Source organism: Aquarana catesbeiana, linkage group LG13, assembly GCF_042186555.1.
Source record: "Aquarana catesbeiana isolate 2022-GZ linkage group LG13, ASM4218655v1, whole genome shotgun sequence".
In the NCBI taxonomy this organism is placed as follows: Eukaryota; Metazoa; Chordata; class Amphibia; order Anura; family Ranidae; genus Aquarana; species Aquarana catesbeiana.
The window spans coordinates 32,074,452-32,092,127 of record NC_133336.1 but is presented as its reverse complement, the minus strand read 5'-3'; the positions used below and the strand labels follow the sequence as shown (position 1 = coordinate 32,092,127).

Genomic DNA, 17,676 nt, shown 5'->3' with positions numbered 1-17,676 from the left:
AGACTGGGGACTGGGGGGGGGTAAGTCAGGTCCCTCTGCCATCCCGTCAGCGGCGCGCTCCTCCATACAGCGGATTACACAGGATCGCTCTTACATTGGGCGGTACATACTCGGCTTAATTACCCGCCCCTTACACACATTCCCGGGGAGATGAGGGGGGGGGGGAGGTGGGTAATCAATCGGTGTAGCATCCAATGTAAGAGCGATCCTGTGTAATCCGGAGCACTGTGATCACAGGAGGGGGGGGGCACACAGAGCCCCCACCTGTAAGATCGGAAGGAGGGGAGGCTTGTGGAAGAGAGATGATGGGGGGGATGTTTGTGCTGAGAAGGGAAGGGTAACATGGGGGGGGGTGAAGGGTAACATGGGGGGGGGGTAGGGTAATTTGTGATAGAAGGAGGAATGGGAAGGGAGGGGGGTGTTAAAAGGCAGAATTGGGGAATATTTGTGCTAGTAGGGGCCGATGGGGGGGGGGGTTGTACTAGGAGGAGGGATTTGGGGGGAGGGTGATTTGTAGTAGGGGGGGGGATTTTTACTAGGGGAGAAATTTGGGTGGAGGGTATTTGTACTAGGAGGAGGGATTTGGGGGGAGGGTGATTTGTACTAGATGGGGGGAATTGGGGGGAGAATTTGTACTAGGAGTGGGGATTTGGGAGGAGGATTTGTACTAGGAGGGAAAACATTTTTTTTTTGGGGGGGTTGCGGATTTGTACTATGAGGGAGGATTTGTACTAGGAGGGGGGATTTGGGGGGAGGATTTTTACTAGGAGCGAAATTTGGGGGGGGATTTGTACTAGATGGGGGGATTTGGGGGGAGGATTTGTAGTAGGGGGGGGGATTTATACTAGGGGAGAAATTTGGGTGGAGGGTGATTTGTACTAGATGGGGGGAATTGGGGGGAGAATTTGTACTAGGAGAGAGATTTGTGTGTGTGTGTGGGGGGGATTTGTACTATGGTGGTACGAGGAGGAGGGACTGCCTGGTGATTCATTTTTAGTCTTTATTGGTTGGGAAAGCAATGTATGACCAACGCATTTCGGCGGATACAGACGTCTTCAGGGCTTAGGTGAAGTCTTATGGTGAGTTTTCTACTGAACTCTGTACACTGATGTGACAGTATGGGGACCTGGGAACTGGCATGATGTGAACGATCATTTGGTCCTGGCATCAGCCACTTGTAGTCCCTCTACAGCCGAGCTCAGACTGGGAGCGAGAGAAGCAGCACCAATCAGTTGTGCTGCAATGCAGGGATCATGCTGACAGGAGGAGAGAGCAGAGTGACAGGGAGATGAACTCATCATTGGGCTGCTCTTCTTTTCACTGTCACGTCTCAGGTCAGGGGAGGGCCCATGACAGGATGGGCTCTGAGGGAGGGGGTTGGATGATGCAAACCTGGAATACTGAGGACATCTACTGGAGGAATAGAAGCACTGCAGGGGACAGCTCTGGGCTGAAGATGAGAAATGCAGCAGCAGCAGTTCTAAGCTTTACCTGGAAAGTAGATGTTTTCTTTACACTGCAAAAGCAGCCAAAACATTCAGATATATGAAATAAAATTTGTTCAAATACTAAAAAAAAAAAGATTCCAGGAAGGACATCGAATTTTCTGCTCTGTATCATGTGATGACTTTCAGACAAAGCTCTGTAATTGAAGTGACTCCTCTAGTAGGATTGGCCAGTAAAGAGAACCAATGGCATGCAGTAACTTACAGTATAGCAACCAATCAGATTACTATTTCCTGCAGTCAGCTGAGTGAGAGATGAATTCTAATAGGCTGATATTTTTGTTTAATTAAGCTTTGACAACAAGCCTAGGTTCACATTGTGACATGTCAAATCCCATGCCAAATCGGCAACAATTGCCAGCAATGGCTCCGTCCGAATCCCAAAAGTAGTTTCTGTACTCTTTCTGGCGACTTAGTGGTGCGATTTTCATAGATATCTGTGCAGAAACCCGCAAAGATGGTGAATAAAATCTCCCCCCGAAGTCGGGACTGACATGCGGGAATGAAATCAGCTGAACTCACACGATTTCATTCCCGCTGTCAGCGTGAACCTGGGCTGAAAGCTGGAATTTGATTGGTTCCTATGCTGTGAGCTGAAAGCTGAAATTTGATTGGTTCCTATGCTACGTGGGCTGAAAGCTGGAATTTGATTGGTTCCTATGCTATGTGGGCTGAAAGCTGGAATTTGATTGGTTCCTATGCTGTGAGCTGAAAGCTGAAATTTGATTGGTTCCTATGCTACGTGGGCTGAAAGCTGGAATTTGATTGGTTCCTATGCTATGTGAGCTGAAAGCTGGAATTTGATTGGTTCCTATGCTATGTGAGCTGAAAGCTGGAATTTGATTGGTTCCTATGCTATGTGAGCTGAAAGCTGGAATTTGATTGGTTCCTATGCTATGTGAGCTGAAAGCTGGAATTTGATTGGTTCCTATGCTATGTGGGCTGAAAGCTGGAATTTGATTGGTTGCTATGCTATGTGGGCTGAAAGCTGGAATTTGATTGGTTCCTATGCTATGTGGGCTGAAAGCTGGAATTTGATTGGTTCCTATGCTATGCAGAGCTGCACCAGATTTAACACTCTCCAGTTTTAGTAAATCAGCCCCATTTTTTAGGTTAATCACTATTGGTGCTCCATACCTGGGACTTGATGACGTCATATTCCTGCGTCCCTGGAGAAACGCTGCGGAGGTTCATGAGATAATCACAGCTAATGGCCGCCGTCTGTAGGAAAAGGAAAAACACAATTTCTCATAATAAAATCAGAAAAGCGCGACTCTTCCTCATTCATCAACATGCTCATGATATTTTAACCCCTTCATGTCTAAGCCTCTTTCTGACACTTGTTGCTCACAAGTTAAAATCGTTTGCAATATTTTATGTCGCACTGTATTTGCTCAGCGGTCTTTCAAATACATTTTTTTTTTGGAAGAAATACACTTTCATAAATAAAAATAAAAAAAAAAAACAGTAAAGTTAGCCCAATTTTTTTGTATAATGTGACAGATGATGTAACGCTGAGTAAATAGATACCAAACATGTCATGCTTTAAAATTGCGTACAGTCGTGGAATGGTGACAAACTACGGTACTTAAAAACCTCCATAGGCGACGCTTTAAAAATGTCTACATGTTACAAGTTTAGAGTTACAGAGAATGTATTGTGCTAGAATTATTGCTCTCGCTCCAACGATCGCGGGGATACCTCACATGTGTGGTTTGAACAATGTTTACATTTGCTGGCGTGACCTACATATGCGTTCGCTTCTGCGTGCGACCACTGAGGGACGGGGCGCTTTAAATTTAATTTTTTAATTTAATTTAATTTTGTTTTTGAAATTTTTGCCCGAAAATGCCTAGGTGTGAACAGATCCTTAAAGCATTAAAAACACCACGTTTGGTTGTTTTGAGTACTGATATTTTTTTTAATCGGGCGCCTTTAGGCTCCGTTCACACCTGGGCATTTTTGGGCTTTTTTCTGCTCTAAGGCTGCATTCACACCTGAGCGTAGCATCTTTGAGTGCTTTTCCGGCGTTATTTTGTGTGCTTTTATTCACGATTTTTGCGCGACTTTGGCCGCTTGTATGCAGCATTTTTGGGCTTTGGCGTTTTTTTTATTAGCTAATAAAGAAAACTGTTATCTGTTGCATCATTTGTTGCTAGGTATTGCAGCTTTTTAGCTTTTCTATTAGCTTTTATTTCTTCTTTTATCATTATTCATTTATTATAATGTTTTTTTTCGTTAGGGTAAGGGGTTCACGTTCAGTTTAGCTTAGGGTTTGGAGTTGGGGTTAGGGTTATTTATTAATATTTTATTTATTTTTTTATTCTATTTTATTTATTATTATACGAATAATAATAAATGAATAAATAAATGTAAAATAAATACACAAATAAAAATCATAAATAAAAAAAATAAATTCAATAAATTAATACAAAGTACCGGTAACAATAAATAAAATAATTAATCCTTAACTTTAACCCTTACCCCTTAAAAAAAACAAAAAACTAAACACCCTAACCCTAACACTAAATAAATTATTATTATTATTTTTTAATAATGTATTTTTTTGTTCAAGTCTGGGTGTTTATTGTTATTTTATTATTATTATTATTTAATTTTTATTAAGGTAGAGGTTCATTATTATTTATTAATGTATTATTACATATTATTAATTTATTTGACTTATTTATGTTGATTTTTAGTTATTTGTGTATTTATTTGACATTTATTTATTCATATATTATTACTATTTTATTTTTTACTTTTTTTCATTTGAGCAGAAAATCACGCAAAAATGCGCAAACTGCGCGTTTCCATTCATTTCTATAGGAATACAAACATGCCAAAAAACGCCTAAATCTGATGCTAAGTAACAATAACCAAATAATTCACCCTTAACTTTAACCCTTACACCTAAAAAAAGAAAAACTAACTAAATACCCTAACCCTAACACAAAATAAATTAAATTATTATTAATATTTTTTTAATAATGTCATTTTTTGTTCGAGTCTGGGTGTTTATTGTTATTTTATTATTATTAATAATAATAATAATGCATTTCATATTTTATAAGATTGGAGGTTAATTATTATTTATTAATGTATTATTACATATTATTCATTTATTTTACTTACTAATGATGATTTTTAGTTATTTGTGTATTTATTTTACATTTTTCTATTCATATATATTTACTATTTTATTTTTTACTTTTTTTCACTTGAGCAGAAAATCACGCAAAAATGCGCAAATTGCGCGTTTCCATTCATTTCTAAGGGAATACATACACGCCAAAAAAAACGCCCAAATCTGCCTGATTTGAGAGACAAATAACGCTCCAGAACTTGTTTTCTTATAATGTTTTTTCATTAGAGTAAGGGATTCGAGTTCGGTTTAGGTTAGGGTTATGCCCCGTACACACGAGCGGAATGTCCGACAGAAAAAGTCAGACGGGAGCTTTTCATCGTCTATTCCGATCGTGTGTATGCCTTATCTTTTTTTTTTTGAAAATTCTGACGGACCTAGAAATAGAACATGTTCTAAATATTTCCGACGGAACCAATTCCTATCGGGATAACCGATCGTCTGTATGCTGTTCCGACGGACAAAAAGCAAGTATGAGACGGAAGCTATTGGCTACTGACTATTGAACTTCCTTTTTCTAGTCCCGTCGTCCGTGTTGTACGTCACCGCGTTCTGGACGGTCGGACTTTGGTTTGACTGTGTGCAGGCGAGACCGCTTGAATGGAATTCCGTCGGAGAAACATTTGGAGTTTATTCCGACGGCAAAACCTGTCGTGTATAAGCGGCATTAGCAGTTGGGATCATTTATTATTATTTTATTTATTTTTTATTTTATTTACTATTATATGAATAATAATAAATGAATAAATACCGTAAATGTAAAATAAATACCCGAATAAATAAAAATCATAAATTCAATAAATTTATACGAAGTAACAATAAATAAATAATTAACCTTTAACTTTAACCCTTAAAAAAATAAAAAATAAAAACTAAATACCCTAACACAAAACAAATAATAATAATTATTATTTTTTAATAATGTATTTTTTTTGTTCGCGCCTGGGTGTTTATTTTATTATTAATAATAATGCATTTCATATTTTATAAGGTTAGATTATTTAGGTTATTTAGGTTAATTATTACTTATTATTGATGATTTTTAGTTATTTGTGTATTTATTTTACATGTATTTATTCATATATGATTATTATTTTAGGTTTAACTTTTTTTTTAATTTGAGCAGAAAACCGCGCAAAAACACGCAAATTGCGTGTTTCCATTCATTTCTATGGGAATACAAACGCGCCAAAAACGCCCAAATCTGCCCGATTTAAGCGACTAAAAAAGCTGCAGAACTTGTTTTTTCTTCAGGCGTTTTTGGAGTGGAGATGTGAACAATCTCCATAGGGAATCATTGATTTTTTTTTCCCCTGCAGCGTTTTGGAGCTTCAAGCTACAAAGCCTCTCAGGTGTGAATGCCGCCGAAGCCACGATAAAACTTTTTCCATTTCCAACTTATTTTCGATGGTGTGATGTCATCGCTGGGTCCCTGTGCTTCTCTATGCAATGCAGGCAGATCGTGGCTGGTGGGAGGGTGCTGTGCATATCCTGCCTCAGTACTCTGCTCAACGGACCTCAGCCCTGATGCAAGCAGTAGGCTGGCACTTGGGAAGAGTAGGAGTTTTTGTATTTGCATGCAGGCCCACATGTGATGCTGAGCCTCCAAAAAAAAAAAAAAAAAAAAAAGGAAGCCAATGAGTGAAAAGGGAGGGCCAGGGATAGTCAGGCTGAGGAGGAAAGACCTAAATGATGCTGGAAGTCCATCCAGGAAATGAGGCGGGGCTCTATCTGGCTTGCAGCAGCTTCTAATGCACATTGTGAGAAGCTCGCAGTGTGCAGCGAAATCAGAGTAAAGCCATTTTTTCTTTCCAGAGGAGGAGCCGCTACAACTGTACAAGACTAAAGGGAAGGTCTGCTTTAAAAATGTGGGAGGAGCCAGCAGATCAGTCTATAGATCAGCGATGGAGAACCTTGGTGGCACTCCAGATGTTTTGGAACTACATTTCCCATGATGCTCATGCACTGTGCACTGTAGGTGAGCATCATGGGAAATGTAGTTCCAAAACATCTGGAGTGCCAAGGTTCACCATCACTGCTATAGATCAGGGATTTGCAATTAGTGGACCTCCAGCTGTTTGCAAAACTACAAGTCCCATCATGCCTCTGCCTCTGGGTGTCATGCTTGTGGATGTCAGAGTATTGCTATGCCTCATGGGACTTGTAGTTCTGCAACAGCTGGAGGTCCGCTAATCGCATATCCCTGATATAGATGGTCCCCAAAAAAGACAGAGAGGGGACAAAGCGGAGAGAAAAGGGGGAGGGGCCAAGAAAATTTGCATAATTCTTTCTGGGGGAGGTGGAGGAGTCAGCGATCGCTCATCGCACAGTCAGATGATTGTTATGTGTTCACACATAATTGCTCCACATTCATTATTAATCCCAGCGATCGTTCAGGTAGTCGGCTGTGACATCACAATCTCTATTGATGGATTCCATGGAGAGAAGAAGAAGGTTCTGTACAGAAGAAGCACTCCGAGGCTTCATGGGCTGAACACTGAGATGAACGACTGGCGCCACCTACAGCTCTCCCCCTTCCATTACACCCTACAGGCGATATCTGATACAATGGAATATAGTCATGGCTGACATTATCTAAGGCTACGTTCACACGCTGCGTGTGGCAGGGAACTCGCACTTTTCCCAACACGCACAGAAACGTGCCGCCCTCGCAGACGCACGGCGGTGCCATTAAAGTGGTTGTAAACCTCAGACGTGAAATATGAAACAAAACTTATCCCTCTATAGCCGAGATATGCAATTAGCGGACCTCCAGCTGTTGCAAAACTACAAGTCCCATCATGCCTCTGCCTCTGGGTGTCATGCTTGTGGCTGTCAGATTCTTGCTATGCCTCATGGGACTTGTAGTTCTGCAACAGCTGGAGGTCCGCTAATTGCATATCCCTGCGAGTGTGTGCTTTTCTCAATCCGGAGCACTAAGACTAGGCTCACACTTTAAAATCAAGCGACTTCGCTTGAAATTTGCACCATTTCTAAGCTGCGTGTCGGCGCGACTTCCGGTGCGACTTGGCGGACATCTGTGCGGCTTGAGGCACGGATGGCTATGCAAGTCGCGCCTGAAAGCGCCAAAAGTAGGGTAGGAACTACTTTTTTCAAATCGGCGCAGCACCACAAAGTCGGAATAGTTCCACTGCCGACAAATAGGGGGCGACTTGTCATGCGATTTGACCTGTCAAAGTCGCATGACAAGCCGCACTGGTGTCAATGAGGGCTACTTGCCATTTCTGTCTACTGCTTTGTTCTTTTGCTATGAGCATGAATCACTTCTGACAAGTGACAGGGGAGAAACATAGTGACAGGGGAGGGAGCTCCAGCACGCAGCCTGTGATTGACAGCCTCAGCTCTGTTCCTGTGTGCTGTGAGGTGTGGGGGGGGGGGTGTCTCTCTAATCAGCTCTCAGAGCTCTCCTCACTGAGCTCTGCAGAGTGTAACTTCCACTCTCCGCCCCCTTTTTCTGACAGCTCAGACAAGCTTTATAAATTCTGGACCTAAACAGCTGTAGAGAAGAGAAGACTGCAGCTTACATAGGAGGATTTGTTTCATCATCTGAGGTCAGTCCCTTCACTGGGTATATGGAAGAGTTTACAACCACTTTAATGTGATAGTAAAGCCTTAAAGCGGTTGTATTGCCCGCCTGGTGATTTTTTTTTACCTATAATAAGGCTTACCCTGTAGGTAGAAATAATATATTGACCCCTGCATGCAGCCTCTGACGTCAGCGGCGCATGCGCTCTGCAGGTCCGGCGTATCCTGCCGGAACGAAGGGCTCCCACACGCATGCGTGGGAGTGAGGTTATCGCAGCTTCGGCCACAGCGCTCCCGGAAGAAACACCGAGGGAACATGTCAGCTCCCTCAGCGGTGACTGGGCGCGCCGTGGGAGCTTCGTTTCTAAGGTAAGTATTTCATAATGTGCTAGTATGCAATGCATACTAGCACATTATGCTATTGTCTTGCAGGGATTTTTTTTTCCAGCGGTTTACTACCACTTTAAGTTTTTTTTGCCTCAATGCATTCTATGCATGAAGGCTAAAAACCTTTTGTGCTACAGCCCCCCCCCCCCAGCCCCCCCTTTTTCTAACCTGAGCCCAATCCAGCGATGCGCACGAGCGCAGCAGCTCCAGCCGCTGTCTCTCTCCTCTCTGGACAGATTGATAGCAGCGGAAGCCATTGGTGATATTTATCCACAATATCTCCCAGGAAATATATAAAGACTATTCCTGAACTATACACATTAAGTGAAAGAGCTGGTCACTGGAACTGTGTAGGAGGCGGACAGTCTGCTACTGGAGTCTCCTGCTATTGTCTGAATGTGTTCTGTGTTTATACTTATGTTAATGTGTATTGTATCTTCTAAGCTTGAAGCCGGCAAAACACGAGACATCTGAGTCATCCAGGTGGCTAATTAACGTAAAGTTTATAGTATATGTCAGTTGTTGTAATTATGTTTCTGGTTAGAGTTTGTATTGTTAGGGTGATATGATCAGGAGGGGGATGTCCTCCTGTGGGATATAAAAGTATGTGTCTGAGTTTCAAATAAAGTGTTTGTACATGAACTAGTCTTGCCTGGTTCTTGGTTGCAATATGTGGCTGTAATATCTGATATCTGAAGGTCCAGGCTGGAGGGAACAGTGTACTGACGGAAGCACTCAAGCGGGGTGTGGGAAGCGTTTCGGTTACAAGGGCCACCTATTAAAATGAATGGGCTGCCCTGAATTTGCAGGAAGACACGTGGGCTCTGTCCCACCAGCATGGCATGAACGGAGCCCAAGGGTTCTTTCACATGGATGGTTGGGGGTGGGAAAAGCAGGCGGTCAATTTACCCCCCCCCCCCCCCCCTAACTAAGAAATGTAGCCTCTCAGGATTGTATCTAGGCCACGGCCGCAGTGATTCACTTCACAGCCAAAATTCAATGGCACATTACATATGGCGGGTGGATCTGCTGCTGAACGCGCCCGTTAAAAAGAATGGGACTGTGCTTCAACCACGTGCAATGCGTGCGACTGCGGCACAGTGGGTCGGCATTTTGAGGGTTAAAGAAGGTGACATTTCGCCTCCTTGGCACCTTTCAAATTCCATCTGAAAAGCAATTCCACTACAGATCTTGCAGGTTTTTAAAGGGGAGGCAATATAGTCACACATATGAACAGGGTAGCTGTCTAACTGTCATTCTGATCCTCTTACTTCATCATTCTAAGGAACTAGAATGCAGATCGGCCATTCAGTCTCCACTAGGACCTCTCTGGCTGTGTGCCTGTTCCAGGTCTGGGACTCAACAGGTGCTAAAGCCAGGAGGCAGGCATGACAGCCAGGCAGCTAGCATTTTCAGGAGGTCAGCAAATGCCAGTCTCCATATGTTGCTTATGACAGGCTCTCTTGATTATTAGGCAGTGAGGGCAGCCATAGGGGGACTGCCATTGCTGACTGGATTTGGAAGGTACAGGTGCTGGAGGTGTCATCTTCAACCAAACTCCTCTTCACGGCAGATCCCTACTCTGGGGGGCTTCTTCCCTCTCCAGCTGCACCCAGTTAAGGGACCGCTTACATATCGGCTGCAGGAATTGAACCACTGGCCGATGGGCCTGTGTGCGATGGCCTAGGGCTGTGGTCTCCAAACTGTGTCTCGGGGGCTGAATGAGTGCCCCTTTGCCTTTATCTGGCCCTTGGAGCATTATTCCTGTCACTGATGCCAAAGATGGGGCGCTATTCCTTCCACTGATGCCAATGATGGGGCACTATTCCACCCACTGGCACCAGCAATGGGGCACTATTCCTCCCACTAATACCAACAATGGGGCGCTATTCCACCCACTGGCACCAGCAATGGGGCGTTATTCCTCCACCAGCAATGGGGCATTATTCCTCCCACTGATACCAATAATGGGGCGCTATTCCTCCCACTGATACCAATAATGGGGCGCTATTCCTCCCACTGATACCAATAATGGGGCATTATTCTTCCCTCTGATACAAATAATGGGGCGCTATTCCTCCCACTGATACCAATAATGGGGCATTATTCTTCCCTCTGATACCAATAATGGGGCATTATTCCTCCCACTGATACCAATAATGGGGCGCTATTCCTCAGACTGATGCCAATGATGGGGCGCTAGTCCTTCCAATAATACCAATAATGAGGCGCTATTCTTCCCACTGACATCAGCAACGGGGTACTATTCCTTCCACTGATGCCAATGATGGGGCAATATTCCTCCCCCCATTAAAACCAAAGATGGGGTATTGCCTGCTCCCGCTGACAGCATGACATTTTCTACTCCCAGCAGTCACAGTCTGGCCCCAATAAAAGCCTGAAGAACAGTAAACTGGCCCTTAATTTAGAAAGCTCAGCCCTTCCTTCTCTCAGCTGGCCGCTCAGCTGTCGGCTAATTGCCAGCTCCTATCTCTCCACAGTGACTCAGCTGTTGATGATTTTCTGCTCGTCAGTCCTGCCTACTTAAGCCGTTCAGCACAGTGGATCTCTGCCTTCGCCTTGGTCAACATCACAGAAACTATCGCCTGTGAACCTGTTCAAGGCTTGCTTTGCTGACATCCCTTCTGGCACCAGATCTTGCTTGCGTTTCCACTACATTGATCCCTGACTTCTGGCTTGGCTGACTATCCCTTCCGGTTACTGAACTCTGGCTATGTTTTGACTACGTTTGTTCTTTTTACTTTTATTATTAAACAAGTGTGATTTAACTGTATTTCTGTCTCGGTCTGTTTTTATGGTTTCTGACAGTTTGGAGACCCCTGGCCTAGGGGATGCTTAGTGGTACCTTTCAATCAGCCAACCAATGAGGTGTAGGATGCCACCACAGCTCTTCTACTTCCTATGTAAATCAGTGACCACAAGCAGAGACAACAGGGAGACTTCATCCATTACATGATCATTCTGTGGTGGCTCCAACACTGGCAATGGAATCGCTGTGCGTAGGGTGGGGATCTGCACAATGGTAGAGACTGGGAAATGTCGGGATACGGTGGATGTGTATATGGTCCAGGAGCCCGCCTTAGACTGGTATGAAAATGAGCAGTACATGGCGAGGAGGTTATAGAGCCGATGACACCCAGAAAAGGTCATAGAGGAATCTCTCCTCTTAGCAAGCCGAATTAGACCCAAGCAGCAGAATACATAAAAAATGATTTATAGAATATTTCACACAAGCATCTGAATGAGATCATCGTCTCTGGAATATTCTACCAGGACAGAACCGTCTGATGTACTTATTGTGGTTCAACTACTGAAAATCAGCTCATCTGCCTCTATTCCCCCCCCCAGAGAAAAAAAAAAAAACTGCACAGGCCAGGTGACAGGGCCTCTTTAACACTTGATTCACATTGCAGGTATTTCCGCACCTGCAACCACCCGCAGCAAAAACGTGCTGCTCTGTTCATTCTTAATCGCACCCCCACGCATCTCAACCTGCAGCACGTGTGAGGGTACAGGAAACGCAGGCAAATCGCATGGTGTCATGACATTTTTGGAAATGTGCAAGCACCTTTTTTTTTGCAGAAAACACAGGCATGGCAGCCCATTCAAATGAATGGGCTGCCATGCCCGTGCAAATGCAGGCTGCAAGAACGCAGGGATGTGAATCTGGAGTTAAGCCGGGGAGGTAGTGGGGAGTTTTTTTTACCATTCCCCCAGGTTCACATACATGTGTTTCTGCGGCCCGCGTTGTACCTAAAACTTACCTCAAAATGCAGCCCGCAGGGAAATCGCATGGTAATTTTGATCATGTGATCTCCCTGCGGTTCCTGCACAGGCACTGCGATTTTACATATGTGGGGGTGCCATTCAGAATAAATGGCAGCTCCGCGCATTTTCTCACAGCAGCAGGTTTTCACTGCGGGTGGTTGCAGGAATCGCTGTGAACCTAAATGCAGAGAATACATTAAAGTGAATGTAAAATTAATTTTTTTGCTTTAAATCGCAAACATGTCACGCTTACCTGCACTGTGCAATAGTTTTGAACAGAGCAGACCCGAACCTGCTCTTCTGGGGACCCCCGGTGGTGCTGCCTGCTCCTCTTCTTCTGTGTCTGCTACCATAGGAAGCTGCCTGCTAAGGGGGCAGACAGGTAGGCCCGATTCCCTCTCATACTGCTGCTACTTCTTCATTTCCTATTGCTACCCCTTCAACTGCGACCCTGCTTTCTCCCTGTACTGCTCCTTCCTCTTTCAACACTGCCCTTCCCAGTACAGCCCCTTCCTGTCCCTGTTCTGCCCCTCCCTCTCCCCCTGATGCCTCTCCCCTCCCTCTCCCCCTGATGCCACCCCCCTCCCTCTCCCCCTTCCACTGATGCCTCTCTGCTCCCTTACCCCCTGATGCCTCCCCGTCCCTCTCCCTCTCCCCCTGATGCCTCTCCCCTCCCTCTCCCCTCCCTCTCCCCCTGATGCCACCCCCCTCCCTCTCCCTCTCCCACCCCTCTGATGCCTCTCCTCTCCCTCTCCCCCTTCCACTGATGCCTCTCTGCTCCCTTACCCCCTGATGCCTCCCCGTCCCTCTCCCTCTCCCCCTGATGCCTCTCCCCTCCCTCTCCCCTCCCTCTCCCCCTGATGCCACCCCCCTCCCTCTCCCTCTCCCACCCCTCTGATGCCTCTCCTCTCCCTCTCCCCCTTCCACTGATGCCTCTCTGCTCCCTTACCCCCTGATGCCTCCCCGTCCCTCTCCCTCTCCCACTGATGCCTCTCCCCTCCCTCTGATGCCCCTCCCCTTCCCACTGATGCCTCTCCCCCTCCCTCTCCCACTGATGCCTCTCCCCTCCCTTAGATGCCTCTCCCCTCCCTCTCCCACTGATGCCTCTCCCCTCCCCCTGATGCCACTTCCCCTCCCTCTGATGCCTCTCCCCTCACTCTCCCCCTGATGCCTCTCACCCTCCCTCTCCCACTGATGCCTCTCCTCTCCCCCTCCCACTGATGCCTCTCCTCTCCCCCTCCCCTCCCCCTCCCACTGATGCCTTTCCCCTCCCTCTCCCCCTGATGCCTCTGCCCCCCCCCCCCTCTCCCCCTGATGCCTCCCCCCTCCCTCTCCATTCCCTTTCCCCCTGATGCCTCTCCCCCTCCCCCTCCCACTGATGCCTCTCCCCTCCCTCTCCCTCTGATGCCTCTGCCCCGCCCCTCTCCCCCTGATGCCTCCCCCTCCCTCTCCATTCCCTTTCCCCCTAATGCCTCTCCCCCTCCCTCTCCCACTGATGCCTCTCCCCCACTCCCCCCCCCCACTGATGCTTCCACCCCTCCTAGTACAGCCCCTCCATCTCCTACTGATCTCTCGGCCCCTCCCAGTGCAGCACCTCCCTCTTCCACTGATGCCTTTCCCCTCCCTCTCCCCCTGATGCTTCTCCCACTCCTAATACAACCCCTCCCTCTCCCTGTTCTGCCCCTCCCTCTCCCACGGATGCCTCTCCCCCTCCCTTTCTCTCTCCCACTGATGCCCCCCCCCCCCCCCCCCACTGATGCTTCTACCCCTCCTAGTACAGCCCCTCCATCTCCTACTGATATCTCGGCCCCTTCCAGTGCAGCCCCCTCCCTCTCCCACTGATGCTTCTCCCCCCTCTCAGTACAGCCCTTCTCTCTCCCTGTTCTGCCCCTCCCTCTCCTACTGATGCCTCTCCCCCTCCCAGTACAGCCCCTCCCTTTCCCTCTTTTGTCCCTCCCTATCCCAGTGATGCCTCCCCCTCTCCTAGTACAGCCCCTCCCTTTCCTATTGCTGCCTCTCCCCCTCCCAGTGCAGTCCCTCCCACTTCCACGGATTCTCCTCCCACTCTCAGTACAGCCCCTCCCTCTCCTACTGATGCCTTTCCCCCTCATAGTACAGCCCCTCCCTCTCTTACTGATGCCCCTCCCTCTCCCACTGATGCCTCTCCCAGTACAGCCCCTTCCTCTCCCTGTTCTGCCCCTCCCTCTCCCACTGATGCCCCCCCCCCCTCCCAGTGCAACCCCTCCCTCTGCCTTTTCTGTTCCCCTTTCCCCTCCCCCAGTACTCCTGTGCCTGGTGACCCTTGTTCAGCTCTAATATGATTTCCACATACAGTGCTACACTACCAAAAATTGTTTTATAACCCTCCCTTCCAGCCAGTCACTCACCGTCAGTGCAGCTCTTCCAATTCGAACAACCCCAAAATCATTGGGGTCCCAGTAGTGTGTCCCATACACATAGAGACCGGATGTGGCCAGACCGGCCGAGACCAGAGAGACGAGCCGGAGAGGAGCCCTCACCATCCTGGAAACCTGCATATAGGAGATCAGTGTTAATGGTGTACGGTGCAGGTGAGACAACGCCTAACCGAAGAAGGAGATTGGCTGAAGTGTAGGGGTCATCTCACACGTAGAATTTAATTCCCAGCAATCAGGGCTTGTCTGGCTGATCAGTAGCTCTGGGAACCAATCAGGCAGTTGCGGCAGCTGGTCACAAAGACAAGCGGAGGAAAGATGGCCTCCGCTCATCTCTATGGTCTAGGAGGACCGGAGCGACGTTGTGTCGTCACTTCCGGCCCAATGTAAACAAACATTTTTTTAAAAAAAGCATTAGATACATTTATTTTTTTTTTGATCTAATGCTTTACACTGTAGAGGAGAGATGTGGGGTCCCATTGACCCCAGATCTCTCTGTAAAGAGGACCTGTCATCCCTTATTTCTAATAATGTTTACATTCCTTGTGATAGAAATAAAAGTGATCAAAACATTTTTTTTTTTAAAGGGACAGTGTAACAATTAAAAAAAATATTTAATAAAACAAATAGTAAAAAAAGAATTAAACATTCTAAAGCACCCCCCCCCCCGTCCCCCTGTGCTCGCACGCAGTGGTGAACGCTTATGTACGTCACGCCCACATATGTAAACGGTGTTTGCACCACATATGTGAGGTATCGCCACAATCGTTAGAGCGAGAGCAATAATTCTAGCCTTAGACCTCCTGTGTGACTCTAAATTGGTAACCTGTAGAAATTTTCACCTATGGAGATTTTTAGGTACCGTAGTTTGGCGCCATTCCACGAGCGCGCGCAATTTTAAGTGAAGTCTGAGAGGAGCAGTACACACAACGAGAAACACCCAATCTGACTGCAAGATCCACACACAGGTGTCTGGGCTCAGTGTGTCCGTACACAACCAAAACAAGACAAAATGGATGGGTTGAGCCGGCAACACTGTAGTCCATATAACAATATATTGGTGACTTGTTACAAAGGAGTGGCAATAAAACCAAAAATATGACGCATTCTGGGAGAGCCTTAGTCGTAGCCAATTTAAAAGCATGGCATGGTGGGTATCTATTATTTTATTTTTTAAAATTGCATTTAAAAAATCCCTGCGCAAATACAGTGTGACATAAAAAAAATGCAAGACCATTATTTTATTCTCCAGGGCCTCTGCTAAAAATATATATAGATATCTATATATAGATAGATATCTATATATAGATATATCTATCTATATATAGATATATATAATGTTTGGGTGTTCTAAGTACTTTTCTAGTGAAAAACACAGATTTTTACATATCTGAGAGAAGTGTTATGCCCCGTACACACGGTCGGACTTTGTTCGGACATTCCGACAACAAAATCCTAGGATTTTTTTACGACGGATGTTGGCTCAAACTTGTCGGAAAATCCGATCGTTCTAAACGCGGTGACGTAAAACACGTATGTCGGGACTATAAACGGGGCAGTGGCCAATAGCTTTCATCCCTTTATTTATTCTGAGCATGCGTGGCACTTTCTCCGTCGGATTTGTGTACACACGATCGGAATTTCCGACAATGGATTTTGTCGTCGGAAAATTTTATATCCTGCTCTCAAACTTTGTGTGTCGGAAAATCCGATGGAAAATGTGCGATGGAGCCTACACACGGTCGGAATTTCCGACAACAAGGTCCTATCACACATTTTCCGTCGGAAAATCCGACCGTGTGTACGGGGCATTAGGCTGGGTTCACACCTAAGATGGACCTGTCGCACAGCAGGAGTCCAGTGCGTCCTGGTTCACCGTTTCAGGTCCGATTTCAGCCTGAATTTTGGGCTGAATTGGGACCTGAAACGGACCAAAAAAAAGGCACCCGTTTTTCTTGCAAAACGCACCGGACCTGCTGCGGAGAGATATGAACTGGCTCCATAGAGAGCGGGGAAACCCACATCCAATTCGCAAAGGTGTGACCCCGGCTTCAGAATTGGCCCGGTGGGCAAGTGGTTAAAAAATGACATTGGTCTTACTTCTTACCGCCAGTTTCCTTATCTCCGATAAATAAAATGACTACATGAAGAATATTTGTATTTGGATAGGTTCAGATCAAAGAAAAAGAGGGCGCACCAGCCTTGTGCATTATCCTTTGACAAGTTTAACCCTTTAACGACTAAGCCTATTTCTGACATTTGGTGTTTACAAGTTAAAATCCGTATTTTTTGCTAGAAAATTACTTAGAGCCCCCAAACATTATATATATTCTTTTAGCAGAGAATCTAGAGAATAAAATGGAGATTGTTGCAATATTTTATGTCACACGGTATTTGTGCAGAGGTGTTTTAAACGTAACTTTTTGGGAAAAGGGACACTTTTATGAATTTAAAAAAAACAAAACGAAAGTAAAGTTAGCCCAATTTTTTTTGTATAATGTGAAAGATGATGTTATGCCGAGTAAATAGATACCAAACATGTCACGCTTTATAATTGCACGCACTCGTGGAATGGAGACAAACTACGGTACCTAAGAATATCCATAGGCGACGCTTTACATTTTTTTTACGGTTACCAGGTTAGAGTTACAGAGGAGGTCTAGTGCTAGAATTATTGCTCTCGCTCCAACGATCGCAGCGATACCTCACATGTGTGATTTGAACACCGTTTACATATGCGGGCGCGACTTCTGTATGTGTTTTCTTTGCTGTGCGAGCTCGCGGCGATAGGGCCGCTTTAAAATTTTTAATTTTTTTTTCTTATTTATTTTATTTATTTTTATATTATTAAATTGTGTTTAAAAAAAACATTTTGATCACTTTTATTGCT

General features: G+C 45.6%; 1 protein-coding gene across 2 annotated transcripts in view; it reads right to left on the bottom strand.

Moving 5' to 3' along the window:
• ADCK1 (aarF domain containing kinase 1) overlaps window positions 1-17,676 on the bottom strand; it is a 39,592-nt gene that overhangs the window by 19,274 nt on the left and 2,642 nt on the right. For both annotated transcript variants that reach the window (XM_073610557.1, XM_073610558.1), the window contains exons 3-4: window positions 14,760-14,903; window positions 2,643-2,726 (exon numbers count right to left, since the gene is read on the bottom strand). In XM_073610557.1, coding sequence (XP_073466658.1) covers window positions 2,643-2,726; window positions 14,760-14,894 — 219 coding nt within the window. In that variant the 5' untranslated portion in view covers window positions 14,895-14,903. The remainder of the gene's footprint in view (window positions 1-2,642; window positions 2,727-14,759; window positions 14,904-17,676) is intronic.